Source organism: Hibiscus syriacus, unplaced genomic scaffold, assembly GCF_006381635.1.
Source record: "Hibiscus syriacus cultivar Baekdansim isolate YM2019G1 unplaced genomic scaffold, ASM638163v2 tig00111621_pilon, whole genome shotgun sequence".
Classification (NCBI taxonomy): Eukaryota; Viridiplantae; Streptophyta; class Magnoliopsida; order Malvales; family Malvaceae; genus Hibiscus; species Hibiscus syriacus.
The window spans coordinates 3,857,862-3,877,123 of NW_024063138.1; the positions used below are offsets into that span (position 1 = coordinate 3,857,862).

The 19,262-nt window shown below is 32.7% G+C and overlaps 1 protein-coding gene across 1 annotated transcript; it reads right to left on the reverse strand.

Annotated features, from left to right (window-relative positions):
- Positions 1-5,278: 5,278 nt before the first annotated feature.
- On the reverse strand, positions 5,279-6,783 carry LOC120166089. Its single transcript, XM_039175457.1, has 2 exons — positions 6,586-6,783; positions 5,279-5,728 (listed from the first exon to the last, which is right to left on the reverse strand). Exons 1-2 carry the CDS (start codon positions 6,781-6,783, stop codon positions 5,279-5,281), a joined length of 648 nt encoding a protein of 215 aa, XP_039031388.1.
- Positions 6,784-19,262: the final 12,479 nt, after the last annotated feature.

Here is a 19,262-nt window from a genome sequence, read left to right on the forward strand (position 1 = left end):
CGCGTACAAGATCCTTTCAAAGCAAGATTGAGAGGATCCAAATATAATGAGTTGTTATTTAGAGGCTTAATTTATATGTTCGTCTACCACTAAAACTTAAAAAACGAACCTACTCAGCGATTAAAATAAATAATATTTTTATTTTTTAAAAATTCTGAATTCAAATATCTTACATTTATAAAATACATTGTTAATAATGACTAGAAAAAGGAGGGTATTGATTTTCTTTCTTTTTTGATATAGAGGGCATTGAATTAGTGAATGAGAATAAGGTGGGTTAAATATGGAATTAATATTAGGTGCAACAGAAGATCCGAAACAGCAAGGTATTGGATGATGGGAGCGAGGAATATTAAGGGTGTGTTTGGTTTGGGGAATGTGAGATTCTTTGGGAATGGAATCCACATTCCTCGTTGGTTGGTCGTGAATGTTATTCTGGTAATCTTACATTACTAATAGTGGATTTTTTGGGGTATATTACCGGCAATGTCATTACCTCCCTTTCCTTAGGTATTGTTGGATTACCGAAATTTTGGACTAAAATTTCCTTAAAACTTTTTTTTTTTATCCTTATTCTATCATTGAATAATAAATTTATTCTATCATTGAATAAATTTTTTACGAATATTAAATTACAAATTTATCCTTAAACTATTTTAGATTTACAAAAAAAACCTATAATTAAAATTTTATATGAAGTTCAGAGGTTAAAATAAAATTTTACCCTTTCATTAAACCTTTTTATATTTTCAATTTTGTAAAAAATATATATAAATTTTATGAATTTAAATTTTAAAAAAATATATAAATTTTATAAAAATATATATATAAATATTTTACAACTTGTTAAAAAATAAATATATAATAAGGATAATTTGGTCAAATATACATTCTAATAATATTTTATTTCTTTAACCAAACACGGTAATCTTACATTCCTGCTAAACCAACCAAACACAAAATACAACATTCACAGTAATCCTATTCCCTGATAATCTTTTATTCCCACTGATAATCTTACATTCCGTGAACCAAACGCATACATTTTGTGGATCCCAAAAGCAACATGTTTGGTAACTCAAAACTTCGTACGCTGCCAGTCATCGTGGCTCGAGATTTGTTCCCCCGCCTTTTTGTCCAACACTCTCCCACGTGATCCCTTTTTTCTTCAAATTGGGTAATTTGCTCCTCCCGGGCAATTCCCCGATTCGACGGTGGAGGGCCGCACCCCGAGCCCACGTGGAGCGTTGCTGCTGCCCCTCGTAATGGAAATGAACTCAAAACACCTGTCTCGCACCACACCCACCACGTGCCCTCATGTTCATCTCCTACCCTCTCTCATCTCATTGTATTTCAATTAATTTAAGTAATATTTTGTACATGATAACAAAATTAAGAGTTAACTACACGAATAATCATTTATTTTTATCCACTTTTAATCACTCATTTCAAAATACATAAGATATGATTATTTTCATTTTTATTTAATTTAAAAATAATTTTAGTTAAAATAATTAAAAACATAAGATATAGTCAATATTTTAACTTTTAATTAAAATAATTTTTGTTAGATGATTTTTTTTTGAATTAATCACTGATATCCGATTTATTTACAAACTAATCCAGATCGGGTACTGCGGAGGCAATGGCGACCATCCCAACCCATTTTTCTCCATTCGCAAACACCAGGGTTCGAACCCTAACCTTACTTAATGGACCTAGTACCTAATCTCACTAGACCAACTGGTTGTTGGTTTAGATGAAGTTTATTAATTGACTAATAATTAATACATGTTATTAATACGATATTTTAACATATGATAAATTAATTATATGACATGTATTATGTCACCTAAAGCAATGATATGTCATGTATTTTAGACCACCAAAATAATGACAAAGTATGTGATACTTCACCTAAAGTGATGACATGTATCACTTAACCAAAAATGATAATATGTCATATGTTACGAAATCTAAAATAATGACATAATATGTATCACATCACCTAAAGTGACAATGTAATATTTATCACAACAACAATAAAAAAACATATAAAAATATAACAATAACAATATATGTTAACTCATTATTTTTTCATTCAAAAATGATTATTTTAACTAAAATAAAACACTTAATTAAAATATTATGAAAATAATAAATATCAAAGTGCGTAGATATTGTTAAATGCTAACTTTATCATTATGTCTATATTTTAATATATAGATTTGATTTTAATGTTTAATTAGTAGATAGACCAATCAATAATAAGTTGGTTTAGTGAAGTGAAATAGTAAATCTTTTAAGTAAGATAAGAGATTATAATCTTGAAGATTATGAATATAGTAATATGTGTTTGAAAGGTCGTCTTTGCCTCAGTAATACTAAATCCGAATTAATCGATAGATAGACCGAATATCGGTAGTTATTAAAAAAAAAAGTTAGTAGGTGGTAAATGGGGCCATGCATGCATATGCATTCATCATGATTCCCTGGACCAGAATTTTTAATATCATGTAATGAGTAAAGTATTGAGTTTCTTGAAGTTTTATACCAACCCTTTATTTGTTCAACGCTTCCCATGATTATCATCACAGTAATTTTATTCGAAATTGGAAGATTTTGGGTTCGCCGGCGACAACTCACAGTATTTACGCCGACGAGTGCGTTTTAATTAAGCTAACGCACTGCAAATCAAAGACCGGCTTAACAATTAACACTATACAGATTACAGTGTATACGACAAAAACATTTGTTTCGCACCAGAGTCCAGTGCCCGACTAATCGCCACAGCCGACCGGAGTGCAAACAGCGGCGCGTGCAGCTTGTTTTGAAGTAATTACGTGTACGTATTAAAATTCAAATTTTATTTGATTAATTATCTATTTTATTAACTATGTCTATCCTAAAAGTTTATTTATTTATATATCGTATAAAAATTATACATTATTAATTTAAATATCTACCTTAAAATATATCTGGGATCCATAAATAATGCAAACGTTTATCGTTAAAATGTCGAATTGAACTTTTAAACCAGTTATTCCAAATTGAAACCGAGCATTATACGGCATCATCCGAACAACATGGGTCTTCAGCCCAATGGATCCAACAAGTCCAACAATGGGACCAATAGGTTTTTTTTGCCCAAATAGGGCAGCCTGAAAAATAAATTTATAAAAATAAGACACATACACTTTTATTTTGGGATATACGATATTTTTTGCAGTGCATGGAACTCGATGTAATAAATTTTAATAAAAATTATATTTTATTGGAAATCGTTATCTCGAGGGGACGAATTTGAATAAAAAATATTTTTTTATTAAAACTCATAACGTCGACGTGACGAATTTCACGAACACTATAAAAAATACAGTAGCTCCCAAAATAAACTTCTACTTACCCTACTTTCCCAAATAATTTACACATTTGTTTTATTAGGCAAAAAAAAAAAAAAAAACCCAGGACCAATATGGTCAAGCAAAACAGCTTAGATGTCCGTTTTCTTTTATGTTTTACTACTGTTTTTGAGAGCTTGTAAAAATTATTGTGAAAAATTAATTTTAAAAATATAAAATATTTTTTTAAAAATGATATTATAAAATAAAAAATAGTGATAATAAACAAATAAATGTCGAGAAAAAATCGTGGATAAATTTGACTTATAAATACAATTAAGATGATATTTTTTTTACTTGAAATTTATTTATTTAATATTATTTGTGATTTAAAAGGTTATAAACATATAATGCTATAAGCATATATCTTATATTAATATATTATATATAATACAATTATAATTAGACGTCACTTGTCAAAAACGCGAAGTAATTTATTCGAAATGATCTAATTTGAAGTCTATCTATACCTAATAAGGTTCGACTTGAAATTCTCTTGAAGTCGATGTTACTTGGCCAATCACACACATCAGAAAAGTTGTCAGAGCATTGCATAGTCTGAACGACATTCTTCTAAAAGCATAAGTGTCATATGAGCAGGTGAAGGTGGTATTATCCTGATCCTCAGGTGTTATGGAGATCGGATTATACCCATAATATTTGTTAAGGAAATAGTAAAATACCTTGCCTTCTAACGGATCAAGCATTTGATCGATGAAAGGAAGGGGGAAGTAGTCTTTCTTTGTTACGTTGTTGAGCTTTCTATAATCCATGCAAATCTACCAGCCCGTGACGGTTCCAGTAGGCAAAAACTCATCATTTTCATTATTTACCACAGTCACTACACACCTTTCTTCGACACACATTGAACTAGACTGACCCAAGAGCTATTGGATATGGGATAGATCACCCCAGCATCGAGCCATTTGATGATTTCCTTCATTTCCACTTTTTCATTATCAGATTAAGTCTCATTTATGGTTCCACTGAGTTGTTATGACAATTATCTAGCTGGATCTTGTGCATGCATATTGTAGGGCTGATTCGTTTAAGTCTATCATAGTCCAACCTAGAGCTTTTCTCTGCTGTGAAAAAATATTCAACAAGCTACCCTCTTGCTCGGGGGTTAGACTAACATAAATTATAACTGGTAAAGTATTATCACTACCTAGATACACATATTTCAAATGTGATGGAAACGATTTAAGTTCTAAGGTAGTTGCATGCTGCAGCAAAGGTTTTGGAGGAAAAAATTCATTAAAATCAAGGGGTTCAAATCTCATACATGGTCTAGCTTGAAGTAAACTAGACTGTTCATTCGCCAATGAATTCTTCTCAGACTCCGTATTTGCTCAATCTTTAGTATGTCTTTGATCATCTTCAATCAAAAAACTTTTTTCGAAGAAAATATCTTTGTATGCCTCGTTCAGAAAAATTTCACCTGGGTAAAAATTATTGTATCCCTCTGGATGTAAAACATCATCGTGGAAAATTTTTTACACTCTTCCTTCTGAAATTTTGTCTTGCCATAGATTGTCGTACTCGTCGATATGTAAAAATTCAACTTGGTCAGAATTTTTTATTCCAGCTTCCTCCATTGAATCAATATCTTCAATGTAATGGCATTCTTCAGAATCATCAATGTATTTAAGAGTGTTGAAGACATTGAGCGTGACGCTTTGATCAACCACCCTCATCGTGAACTCTCATTTTTCACAATCTATTAGAATACGCCCGACAGCTAGGAAGGGGAGCCATAGAATAATAAATGCATTATCATCGGCCTCACAATCTAAAATTAGGAAATTTGCTGGAAAGTCAAACTTTTCCACTTTAACAATAACATCTTCAATTCTACCGTCAGGACGAGCGTATGATCAGTCAGCTAGTTGTAGAATCACGGTTGTTGGTAGACCATTATCCATTCCAAGCTTTAAAAATATGGACTTAGGCATCATATTTACACTTGACTCCAAGTCACAAAGAGCTTTTCCCAAATATTTTTCACTAATGAAACATGGTATAATAAAGCTGTTAGGATCATTTTGCTTCAGCGAAAGTTTATTCATTGCCAAACTATATTCTATTATCGTGGCAACAATTTCTATTCTTCTCACCTTTCTCTTTTTTGTGACAACGTCCTTCAAGAATTTGGCAGAGGAAGACATTTGCTCAATGGCTTTAAGTAAGAAAACATTGATATGCAATTGGTCATCAACATCAACAAACTTTTTGAACTGAATCTCGTCATTACGCTTCTTCAACCACTGAGGGAAGGGTGGTGGGGGTCTAACTTTATCCTCTGCAGGTGGTGATGAAACTTTTACCTTGGCAAATAAATTTTAGCATCAATGTGATGACTTATTGAAGTTGCGTCCTTTTCTTTCTCCTTAAGCAGTTCTTATTGTTCAACAATTTTATCTAGATCTTCATATTCTTGATGTGTAGTGCCTTGGCGAGAAATTTCTTGCTTCTCTCCCCCAAACTTATCATAAAGATTAATTCAGGTACAACTCCTAAGTGTAAGCGCACTAAATTGCTTCTTCTTATGAGGCTTAGTGACTTGAGTATCACTAGGGAGGGTTCCTTGCGGCCGAGAAAGTACTATTGTGGCTATTTAGCCCACTTGATTCTCCAATGATCTTAATGATGATCTATGGATTTGAAATAGAGTTGTTTGGCTTTGTAATAAAGCACCTTGATTCTTAATTGTCGATGAGTGCTCATGTATCAAGGTTTTTATTGAAGTCATTAAATCTTTTGTGGAGGCCATAAATTCCTGCAGTGAAGCTTCAATGGAGTTAAAATTTGACGAAGATGCATTACTTTTATTGTTACCTTGCCAGAGCATCTGTTGATGTTTCTAACTTGACTGCTCATAAATGTTTTGTTGTGACCTATTAAAATTGCATGCATAATTGTCATTGTTGTTCCCTTGATTACCCCACAAAAAATTTGGATGTTGTCGTCATCCAGGATTGTATGTATTAGAGTAGGGGTTGTTGTTGCTTCTGTTGAATTTTCCCACAAAATTCATGGACTCTTGGTTTTCTGGGCATTCATTCTCATGATGGTTGTTGCGTCAGAAAATGCATGCTGAGTTAGTTGCCTTGACTTCTTTCACCTCACTAGAACGTTGCAAATTTTTCAGCATGTTAGTTATGGCAGAAAGTTGGACTGAAACTGATTCCTTACTGTCAAGTTCATACGCCCTAGATATTTTTCTGTCGGTTCCAAGCCTTGTAGAAGAGATTTGATAGTCATTATTGGTTATCCGATTGAGGATATCAAAGGCTTTCTCGGGTGATTTGTCAAGCAAGGTGCCATTCACCGATGCATTTAACATCAAGCGAGTAGGTGCATTGGCAACATTGTAAAACATGACGACCTGAGTCCAGTTGTGGAATCCATGGTTAGTGCACTTGAGAAACAAACTCTTGTATATGTCCCATCACTCATACATAGATTCGTCATAGCTTTGGCGAAAACTTGCAATGTCATTGCGGAGCTGAGTGTGTATATTGGGCATGTTGTATCCAAGCAGGAAATTTTGCATAAGTCAGCCCAAGATTCCATTGAGTCGGATGAGACTCCACTCAACAATGCTCTTTCTCGGTCGTACGAAGAGTATGGGAATAACTTTAGTTTCAGCACGTCCTCGTGTACACCTTGTTATCTAGAGAAGTCGCACACCTCAAGGAAATAACGCACATGTTTTCTAGCATCTTCATTAGGCAAGCTGCCAAACTGACTGATAAAATCGAACATGTTGAACATCACCGAATTGAGTTTGAAGTCAGCTACCTGTAATTCTGGTGCCACGATTCTAGGGTATCATTGAGAATATGATTTAAGTGATCTCGTATAGCTCGTGGTCTTGCAACATTTTGGAGAATATTATTTGCTGCGACATTAATATCTACCTGGTCTTCTATAGGGTTATGAGCTTGATACTACAGTCGATTCATATAGTATCTAGCACGTTGAGTATGTCGCCTTTGTCTGTATGACTGCTAGATCTCAGAGTTAAATGGTATTATTGGTTAGTCAGCAGATCTCCTGTTCATGAAATGAAAAAAACCTAAAAAAAATAATAAACAAAAACAAGTCAAAAATAAAGAAAGAAAATGTGACAAGAAAATAAAAATTGCTATGGAAGAAATTATCAAAATTCCTCCAGTTACAAATCCCCGATAACAGCGCCAAAAACTTGATCGCTTATAAATGCCTATGCTAAGGCAAGCAAATCTGTGCAAGTGTACACAATCAATGCAAGTAATATAGTAGTAAGTTGAGTATCATCTCCACAAGAATTGGTGTGAATTTTTATTGTTTTGCTACAACTATAACTAGGTGTCACAAGCTAGTCTTATGGTTCTTATCGAAAAGGAAAGCAAGCGGGATCAAATGTATAAACATATATAAAAGTATTGTCGAGGCAAGAAATATTGTATAGTGTGGTGTGCAGAAAAGTTTGGTGAGGCAAGAAAATTATGCAAAAGTAAACAATTTTTTTTGTCAAAGCAAATAAAAATGTTGAGTTCAATATATTCAGAAAAACCTCACACAATCAGACTTTGTGCAGAGCACTTAGATTGATTTTTCTATGGAAAAAAGTTATTCCATGTATGGAATACCTTAGTGTGCTATGCTTAGGTTGCCCAATAGGATTACTAGAGTATTCAAGGATGGTTACTACAACAATACTACTCGGCATGAACTACAACCTTGGTTTGTCAAACTGTTATTGTGGTAATACCCCTCAGCGTAAACTATAGTCTTTGCATATCTTACCCAAGCATTTAACCTTTTTAGTAAAATGAAACTTTATCCTCATCTCTAAGGCAGATTAGAACCTCACCACCCCGGATTAGTTTCATTTTTCATGTAGATCTACCCTAACTCCTAGAAGAATAACAATATCTCGAAAACTCTTACAAAGTCTAAGAATATTTTTCCAAACCACCAGGTAATCTCTCTAAAGCTCTTACAATGCCAAGGAAAAATATTTAAACAATGAACAAAACAACACTTAGCATAAACAAAATGCATCATTCATTAACAAGCAAATAATGTTTTGACAAAACAAAAACCAACATCAAGTAAAACAGTTCATGGTATGGTGAATATCATCCAAAAATCATTCTTTAAGTACAACCCTTAACATGATATGAATATGAAGAACAAAGGAATAAAAAAATCCCAAAATAAGAGCTCTATCATGACATTCTGACCACCACCATGTCTGTTCCAGTGGCCAGCCCCTCTCGAGGGCCTGATCACTGCTCTGATGAAGCCCAACTATGGAGGGCGCCAAGGAAGGTCGAGTGGGGAACGGTAGAAAGGTAGGGTGCTGGAGCTGTTTACTTCAAGCCTAGGGTATATTCTCTCATTGATTGTGCAGTTTTTTGAAAAGCTATAATGGAGTATTTATAGTGGGAATTTCTAGGGTTTGGTTCCCTTGGAAAATCCCTAAATACTCTTGTTGACAAACCCACTTTATAAATGACATAACAGGTGAAAGTGGTCAATTTCCTTGATTAGGGTATCATTACACACGAGGATGAATCTGGGCAAGTGAAGTCAGCAGTTCTGTTGAGCCACATCAGACGTGCAACATAAATCTTGCCTTGGCCAGAAAATATGTTCCTCATTGTCGTCTAGCACTGGATAATTTCTTTGCCTCGACAAATAAATTCCTCCTTCATCATTTCCTTCATCAACACAACCAGCAAACAACCTCATTCTTCAGCGGCATCAATTAAAAAAATAAATTTTACCTTGGCAAAACTTATCCACCATATGAAATTGTATACTACATGCAACTGTAAACAAATAAAATGCTATGACAAATAGCTTTTAGGAAAACAATAACCTAAGTAAAAAGACCCAGAACACTATCTTTTGCGGAGTTATCAATAGCTCAGACTATGCACAACTCATTTACTACTTAGAAGACCGTGGCAATTTGGTAAAAGTGCCACTGATGATGGATTCTTAAATCGTTACTCATTCATATATGGGAGAAGGCGAATCACGTTAACTCATTTATCATCACAACAAGTTCTTCAAGATCAACACCATCTAAAGAAAAACTTTGATGCCATGTAATAAGAACGTTGTGATAAAACCAAGACATTTGTAGTTGATAATGAGACTTTGTGCAAGAAAATCATTGGAGTGATTGAAAATAAAAACGAGGGCATTGAAAAGATTGAGAGTAAAGATGAACATGAGTGTGAGAGTGAAGAAAACATTCTAACAAAACAATAGAGTGAAGAGAAAATTCAAAAAGAATGTGAGATTGAATAGAGAATTGAAAACAAACATGAGCATGAGAGAAAAAAATGTGAGAAGAAGAAATGTTTGCTTTCTACTAATCAATTTTTTTATTCTATTTGTTCTTTGAGTTTGCAGGTTATTCCAAGGGACATACAAGACGATTAAGGCATCATTTCTTTTGAAATTCCAAAAGATGTGTCACTTGAAACTCCAAAGAACATGTTCATTAACCTTCAAAGTTTATTTACCTTATATTCAAGATCCAATGAACCTTATGAAAGGGAAGTTTCAACGAACCAAATTTTATTCATGAGCTTCAATGAATCTTGTGTGTTCATTCACTTTGTTAATGATGTTTCATGTACTAACTTAATTTTATTTTGCAGTACATGGAATCATTTACATGGTAGTGTTATTGCTTGTGATCATCAATTCGAGGAGATGAAGCGAGCATTATCTACCTACTCAAAAGCCATTATTTGGAAAGGTACAAAGCTTAAAGGAATTGACATCTTCTACATACTTGAAGGATTACAAAGGTCAAGAATCTTCATAAACCATCATGATGGTTCAAGGAGTAGAGATAAAGAGTTAAATACCTTTTCCAAAGAACATGATGTTTTGAACCAAAAGACATATTCCTACTACAATGGACGTGATGCTTCAAATCAACACCAAGAAGAGATCAAATGGATATATGTCTTTTCACATAAAGAGATGAATGGGAAGTATCATTCGAAGTTATCTATGATTAACATACCCTTTGCTAACCAAGGTCTCTAAAGATTTCTTTTTTTCATTTTGCAGGATGAACGAGTTGGTAACTCTTCAAATAAGGTGTCTCTTAAAGAAGATGTTTCCGAAAAGGAACTTGTTAGGAACGTCTATCCAAAAGAGAGATGTTTGGAAGATCTTTTCGAAGAAAACTCTTTTGGAGACATCTACTTCAAAGGAAAGTTTCATGAAGTTGTTTCATCATCCAAGCATGATTTGATTACACAAACAACACATAAATTCTCATTGAAGAACCCTCTCGATTTGAGGACAAATCACCTAAAAGAAGGGGATGATGTGATCCTGTCTAGCATCAACTTTCTTCATGACATACTCACATCATTGAAGATCCATCAAGCCCAATCTAAGGGAGTTCTATCTTACTTTATTTTATATTTACTCATTTATGCACTATATATTATTATGAGCATACATTTGCATATTAGACTATACTTGAATTATCATAACATGTGCATTCATTCATTATGTCCTATGGTTTCCATCATTGATTGATATTCATGCATATAATCTATAGTTATAAAAATATTTATTCATTATCATATAATGCATGAGTTATTATTATAACCTATAGTCCACATTTATATATTATATGTTTATTATTTGAATTACTTACCTTATATTATGTTTCTTTGCTAAGGTACATAGGCGGCCACAGATTGGGAGGTGACTTAAGCTAGCAAATGGAGTCCAAAGCTATGGGAACTTAACAAGGCAACTTTGGGGAAGCTAAGGATCAATTTGGAGAAACATTGTCAGCTGCACTCTGAGCTCATAGCTGACTTGAGCTAGACTTTTGAGATAGGTAGGCTACTCAAATCAGTTGAGGAGCTGCATCATCATCATCACACATCAGAGTACTTAAAATATGGGACAAGTTAAATTTTCACAAATCGTACCTTTTCATGAAGAGGTTCATTTCCAGGATATGACTTTTCACGAGGAGCTGCCAAAAGACTCATCATGATACAACTCACCTATGACCATTTTACTTTCAGCTCAATCACTTTGGAACTAGCTCAAACATGAAAGGTTACCTTCCAAACATTGTGACCTTTCGTGAAAGTTTCTGTCCATGCCGATGTCATAACACTTAAGTGCACGTTGGTGAAGATATCTCATCAAAAGGAGGTTTAATTCTCGAAGAGGTTTGAGACAAGCCTTATGACTATTCGTCCACACCATGTGAACACACTATGCACATGCTTAATCCTTCGTGCCAAAATGAATCATCACAAGACCATTCGACCAAGGGAGATGTTCATCCATTCTAGTCGAAACATCATGCACATTCATGAAGGAGTTGTTGAACCAACATTAAGGCTAAAAGACTTGTTCATTCGCCTTAATCATTATGTATTTTCATTTAAAACATGTATCTAGCTAAAACATTAGGTGTCTATTCGGCCAAGCCTTTTATTTCCTATAAATAGGAATGGCTTCATCATTTGTAGATATTATTCAATTTATATAAATTTACTTTGTGAGTTAAATATCTCTTCAAAGTTATTTGAGAACTATATCGATCAAACAACTATAATTTTTATACTTGTGGCGTCATTCATTTCATCTCGATACTTATAATTCCTAGATCATATATCTAATGGGTTTAAGTCCTTCTCACCACCCCTTTGTTAAGTTTATAGAGGTTAGGGGCTATACTCTTTAGTATAATTTATTGTTTAACTTAATTAATATACTATCCTTTTATCATCTTCCATTATCATTCTTTCAACCATCTTCCATTACCGTTCATACAACAACATCAAGTCATCTTCATCATCAACATCCATTGAAGGCCACCATTACAACTATCAACTTCTGCAACAACTCTATTTCTATCTCTACTACATTTCATTTCCATTTACTTATCTTCATTATATTACATATTCTAATCTTGTTTCTATATTTTCTTATTTGCAGCCATACTTGTAAATTTTTGAGTAATTCTTGCTATCATTTTCCTAGATCGAGACAATTCAATAAGGCTATCTATTATCTTCTTCATTGAAGGTTGTGGATAGGCTTACATCAAGACTCTTAGCTATGGTGGACTCATTATCCATTCTTTCCATACGCAAAACAAGGGTTTTTGGTGAAATTGGGTAACAAGCTTACTACGCAACCAGATGCTTTATGGGTTAAGGTTCTTAAGTCCAAATTTAAAATTCATGAATGCATGCCTGCTTATATTGATGTTAAGAATGCTTCTTTTGTTTGGAAATCATTGTACCATATCTAGAAGTTTATTTATGATAATACTTGTTGGTCCATTAGTAATGGGAGGAACACCATGTTCTAGAAGGATACAGGGATACATGTTCATAACTCGATAATGAGTGTTGTTGTTTAGAGTCAAATTCTTGACTCCCATGCCCGTTCAAGATTACACCACTAATGAAGGTAATTGGAATCTGCAGCTCCTTAAGCGGCCACTCGATGCTGAAACATTTTATTGGGTCATTGGAACTCCTCCTAGTAGAGATGACATGGGTAAGGATCGACCTACTTGGCGTTCATAGTAAACTGGTGAATGCATTGTCCACTCGACCTACTTACACCTACGACATGATAGATGGCATGCCTATAATAAAACCTAAAGTATAGCCTGGAACTATGATGACCCCAAACGTGTGAAACATTTTCTTTGGTTGGTCTTTGACCAGAGAATTATGACTAATTCCGAGAGTGCAAGGAAACAAATTTCTACGTACCCCAACTATCCAGTATATTGCAATAGTGAGGAGACTATCATGCATATCCTCTGAGATTGCTAATCGACGCACATCATTTGGGAATAATTGGTTCTCGATCAATCCAAGATAAGTTTTTTTTTTTCCTTGGATCTTTTCGATTGGCTTCAGTCTAATCTCTTACATAATACAAATTGGAACCATGTTGATTTTCAATGGAGACACTTGTTTAAAATATTGTATTAAAATTTATAATTATGTGCACATATTTATAATGTATATTGTTATCATAAAATATGAATAAATTAAATGACCAATTATGTTACAAAGTCATAAGGTAATAAGTGTCATGGAAATAAAAGTGAAGATTCTATTAAAGTTGTATTTATAATTCAATTAGGGACATAGTTGTAATTACAAACAATAACTGATTCAATCAGCTATACAAAGGGTTATGGTCCCCAAGATCTCAAGAATTCTATCTTCTTGAAAGATTACAATCGGAAGGCAACCTTCAAGATCTCAAGGTTCTAGGTAATCTCCAACGATGGATTTAGGAATGCTTCCGCAAATCTAGTATTTATTTTATTCTTGATAGTTTAACATAATTAGATCCTAAATTAATTTTATATTTAATTATGATTTTTTCTTACTAGTGGTATCATCGAATGTCATATTGAATCATTGGAAATAAATTAATTTTAGAGTTCATTATTTAGAGATTAAAACTTGCGACAACCTTAATTTTGTTTGTTACTTAGTTATATTACCTTCGATTGATTAAGAGATATTATTGTTTCATCGCATAATCAATCTATAAAAGATTTTGGGTCCACCGCATAAAACAAATCGAGAGAAAAGTTGCAATTTCTCTGTTCTGGCCTTTAATGTACTTTGCGAAATTAGTTTTAATATTAATTTTTAGTTTTATCATTTCGAATTCATGTGCTTATTTTTATAATCGATTAAAATATAGATTCAATTCATTGTTAATTATTTGTTTTAATGCAATTGACATTTGATGTAATACCCCAAATTTTGGTTAGTGACCAAAACGTTAAAATTGTTAGTTAAGTGGCCAAAGTATAAATTTTGGAAAAATTTAGGAACTAAAGTATACTTTTAAAAAGTTACGTAATTTGGCCCCATAAATGTATAGTTTACCCCCAAGAATGATGTTTCTATGAGAATCATATTTTTCATACGAATTTTGTATTAAAAGCTATAAAGTGATAAAGTTTGAAAAAAATTCGGTAAATCAGATCGAATAGAAATTTTGAGAAAATTTGAAGGATGTTAAATTAGGCTTGAAAAATATTATTTCCACATTTTAAAATGATGGAAAATCATATAAACCGTTGGATTTGAGGATTTAATTCCATGTTAAATTTTGACCGTTGGATTAAAGTGACAAGATTACAATTTTTGGAAAGTTACATGGACAAAATGGTAAAGGGGGAAGTATTTTGTTCATCTTTGACTTTTGGAAGATGATAAGGTTGATGTGTCTTGGTTTGATGGTAAATATGAAGTTTTATTAAGGGTAAATTGGTATTTTCCCAATTAAATGAATTTAATATTCATATAATCTTAAATTAAAGATAAATTAGCATTAAATTAATATAAAATTCCATGCATATTTGTTCATCTTTCTCTCCAAGCAGTGAACCTTCTCCATAGGTAAGAGAAATTTTCTTTTCAATTTTTGAGCAATTTTCTTTAGATTTTGGATCATGACGTGAAATATAATTATTCTACGGGAAAAACACTATCTTTTGATACCATTTATGCTTGCTAATCTTGTTTTATGTTCATATTAGGGTTTATGCAATTGATGATGAATCTTGATGTTTTTGAGGTTGTAGATTCATTTCTAAGCTTGTTTGATGATTCAAACATGTTCAATCATCCTAGAAATGCTTCCTAAATTTTCCACCAAACCCTAAAGTAAAGGAAACTTTATGTTTTGATGAAATTCAGTAGGTCTTTGATTTTAGAGATTTTATAAGGTTGGATTGAGGTTGATTTCATGCTTGAATCGAATCAAAATCGAGAAAAAAAAATATATGAAAAACCCTAGATTTGAACTTTTGAAGTATTCAACCTTGGCTTAAATGGATGATAAAAATTTTGGAAAAATTATGCAAGGTCTGGAAATGATGTAAGAAGTATTCTAGAAGCCTTATAAAAATTTGAGGACCATTTGGTAAATTTAGAAAAGTTGGGGGACCAAATCAATAATTTTAGAAAATGATAGGTTATTATGTAATTATTTAATAGTTGATGTACTATGCTGGAAATTGCTATTTGGGAATCGAAATAAGGGTTAGAATGCGAAATTGGATCATTATGGTAGTTTAGGAAGTTTAGTGATTTTTATGCAATATTCGAATAGTTTGGGGTATTTAAATGTAATTATGCCTTTGTAAATGTACTTGGTTAGTAATTATTTCAATTTTGGAATTTTGGTATGGAAAATTAAGTGGTAAAATGGTGAAGGACCATTTTATATAACTTGGAAAAGTTTGTGCCAATATTAAAAGAATTAATAAGTGTTGAAATATTTTGATAGTGAATAAGTTTAAAGTATAATTATGGATTTTGTTTTGAAAATGTATTTATGTTAGTACAATACTAACATATTTATCGATAGAAATTTGTGATTTTGTACAGATCGTGATTGACTTTGTGATCGAAGTAAATCGAGTATAAAAGGTGATTTTGATAGTGATTAAGTTTGGAACTTAGTGAGGCATATCTTTTAAAATATATAAAGTGTTAAGGTGAGTGCAATGCATGCATGACATTGTACATAGATGTTTTATACATCATCAGAAAGACTTGCTATGAGTCTATCTTGTTTATACCAACATTATATTATGTCATTTATCATAATATTAACATGACCTTAATATGTCAAAGTGTGAAATCATAATGCATTGATCATTGATAAATATGATATTATGCCATGAATGTTATTTCGGGTATGAACTATCCCAATGTTAATTATATGGATATATTATGCCATGGATGAAATAAATTATCTATATGCCCAAGTAAGTCGTTGAAGGACAAGGTATAGTTGGCATGCCATAAAGTACAACATCATCAAGTTTTTATTAGCACTAGTGTGTAAGGACATTTAGTGCAACAGTACAGTGTGTAAGGGCACTAAGTGCATATGGTGGGCAAGACCTTATGTGTATTAACACTCTACTGTGTAAAGACACTTCGTGCAACTCTATAGTGTGTAAGGACACTCGAAGCATATTTGACTCGAATACCCAGGTCTTCATAGGTTTACGTTTGGGATATGGTTATCGGTAAAAATGATTATCAACACTCTAATGGCATGTAAACCCTTTTTACAGTAAAATACACACAGTTTTGACTGAGAATCAGCTAAATATGTAGCTCTGATACCAATAAATATAACACCCAATTCACGTAAACATTTTTGTACACGATTCATACATGTCACATCACTTTTAAAACTTTCAGCTTTTGAAGAACCCGTAAAATTTTTTTGTTTCCATTCATAAAACATTTTAATTTAATATTTAAAACATTCATTTACTTATAATATGTAAACATATCTAAAAGGCTCGAACATATTTAATTTTTTACATCATCATAAGTCAAAATACCTTTTCAGAGCATTATAATAAATCTATTACATGCCAGCTAACAACATCAAAAGTAGACGTAGTTTTCGTACAATTACTGATGAGGCAATCCTTAAATGATAAAGTCAGATGCACTCCTTACTTTGCTCGCTAAAACCTACGTGTGAAATAAGCATACGTTAATTATTTACTTAGTGAGACAATAACACTAATGAGGTGAAATCAATACATCAATATATCATAACTATCAAAATACGAATTTATTGTTTTCAAATCATTATAAGTTATTTGGGGTACACACATAGTGCCGATACAGTCATTCATAAGCTCAGTATGAATTCAGTGGGTTGCACACTTAGTGTCGATACGGTCGTTCATAAACTTATTATGAATTTCGTGGGTTGCACACTTAGTGCCAATACGGTCGTTCATAAACTTATTATAAATTCTGTGGGTTGAACACTTAGTGCCAATACGGTCGTTCGTAAACTTATTATGAATTCCGTGGGTTGCACACTTAGTGCTGATACGGTCGTTCGTAAACTTATTATGAATTCAGTGGGTTGCACACTTAGTGCCAATACGGTCATTCATAAACTTATTATGAATTTCGTGGGTTGCACAATTAGTATCGATACGATCATTCATTAACTTATTATGAATTTTGTGGGTTGCACACTTACTGCCGATATGGTCATTCATAATCTTATTATGAATTCTGTGGGTTTCAACTTAGTGCCGATATGGTTTTTCATAAACTTATTATGAATTTTGTGGGTTGCACAGTTAGTGCCGATATGGTCATTCATAAACTTATTATGAATTTCGTGGGCTGCACACTTAGTGTCGATTCAGTAAATGCAATACGTACATTAAACAAAATTCATCTATGACTGTCATAACATATAAGTACGTAATGAATGCACTCACCTGGTTTGGCTGGCTATCATGCCCAGAATGTAAATTCAACTAATCGAGGACTTTATCCTTGCCTTTCTGTTTGCTTGACTCAGGAGCTTGATTACGATTTACACAAGCATCCATAATCACACATACAATACAATTGTAAATATAATTTCTTACATTTATACAAATTAAAAATACTCAAAAGTACTATTATTCTCGAATTCTATTTAAGCTCATCTTAACCTACAATTTCAGGTTTATTAGTATCGGTACCCCTTCTATGGTATCGATACTTCTATATTATGGTACCAATACTCCCTTCAGTATCGATACCATTTTTGCATTATGGAATCCATTTTTCAGTAATGGTATCGATACCTTCCTCTTGGTATCGATACCCTACTTTAGTATCGATACTACTTGCATAGGTATCGATACTGTTTATCATGTTCATCATAATCCTCAAATTTAAACCTATAGTATCGGAACTGTTCTTCCAGTACCGATACCCTAAACTAGATTTTATATAGTTCACCTCGATTTTTACCAATTTTCTGCCTAAATCTCCTATGTTTATCCCCAAATATACCAATAAACTCATAATTAATTGAACCAACTATCTTACGTCCATAAATCTTCCTATAACATCCAAGAACTCCAAATAACCCTTTAAAACTAAAATCACAACCAAATTTCAAACATGTTTTTAACCACTTCTAAAGCTCTCAATCTCTTATTTACCTATTTGACAAGTCAAATATACCTTTAAACTTTAGTATCATACAAAATTTCATCAAATCCTTTAAAAACCCATTATCTTAAATCTCAAATAAAACCTTCATCTTTTAGTTTTAATCCTCATTGAACTTTTCTTAAGCCTCTATAATACTTAAGGTTTCAAAACCAACCAAAAAAACGAAAGGAAAAACCAACTAATTAAAGTCTTACCTTTTCTACGGGGGGCTCGGGATGTGAGGATGAAGAAGGAGAATATAACACTTCAGACATTTCCCTTATTTCTCCTATTCCCCTTTTATTTAATAACCCTATTTAAATGAATATTAAATTTATTCCATTAAAAAGACCAAATTACCTCTCATTCTTCCATTCTTACTAATAAGTCCTAATCAAAATGTTCTAAATCATTCCATATACTTTTCAATTTACTCAATTTAACCCACCAAAAATCAAATTCTTTCATGAAATAGAAAATTCCATAACCAAACAGCAAGCAGTTGGATGACTGCGAATAAGATCTTGAGGGTGGACTCCATATATCCTCAACAAAAGGGTTGGCCCCTTTCAAAACTTCTACGGTTAGCGGTGCAACAGTTGTAGTACCATCACCAACCTGCACGACACAAGAAGAAAGTTATGCAAATCAACAAAATAGCATGAAAAACTGTGGATCTCGGTAACACCAATGCCTTCAACCAGATTCATGATGCTGAACAAAACCTAAATTAAACTATCAGTTTAATAATGAAAACCCAAAGTCCAATCAACTATTTAAACAACAATTCGACTAAAGCTAGAGAGCGATTTGAAACCTACCATAAAAA

Excerpts from the sequence above, each read along its gene's own strand:
- LOC120166089 (XM_039175457.1), bottom strand. The coding sequence starts at position 6,783 with ATGTTTTACAATGTTGCCAATGCACCTACTCGCTTGATGTTAAATGCA. Across the intron at positions 5,729-6,585 it reads AACTTGACAGTAAGGAATCA|GTAAAAGTTTCATCACCACC; the intron begins GTTTCAGTCCAA and ends TTATTTGCCAAG.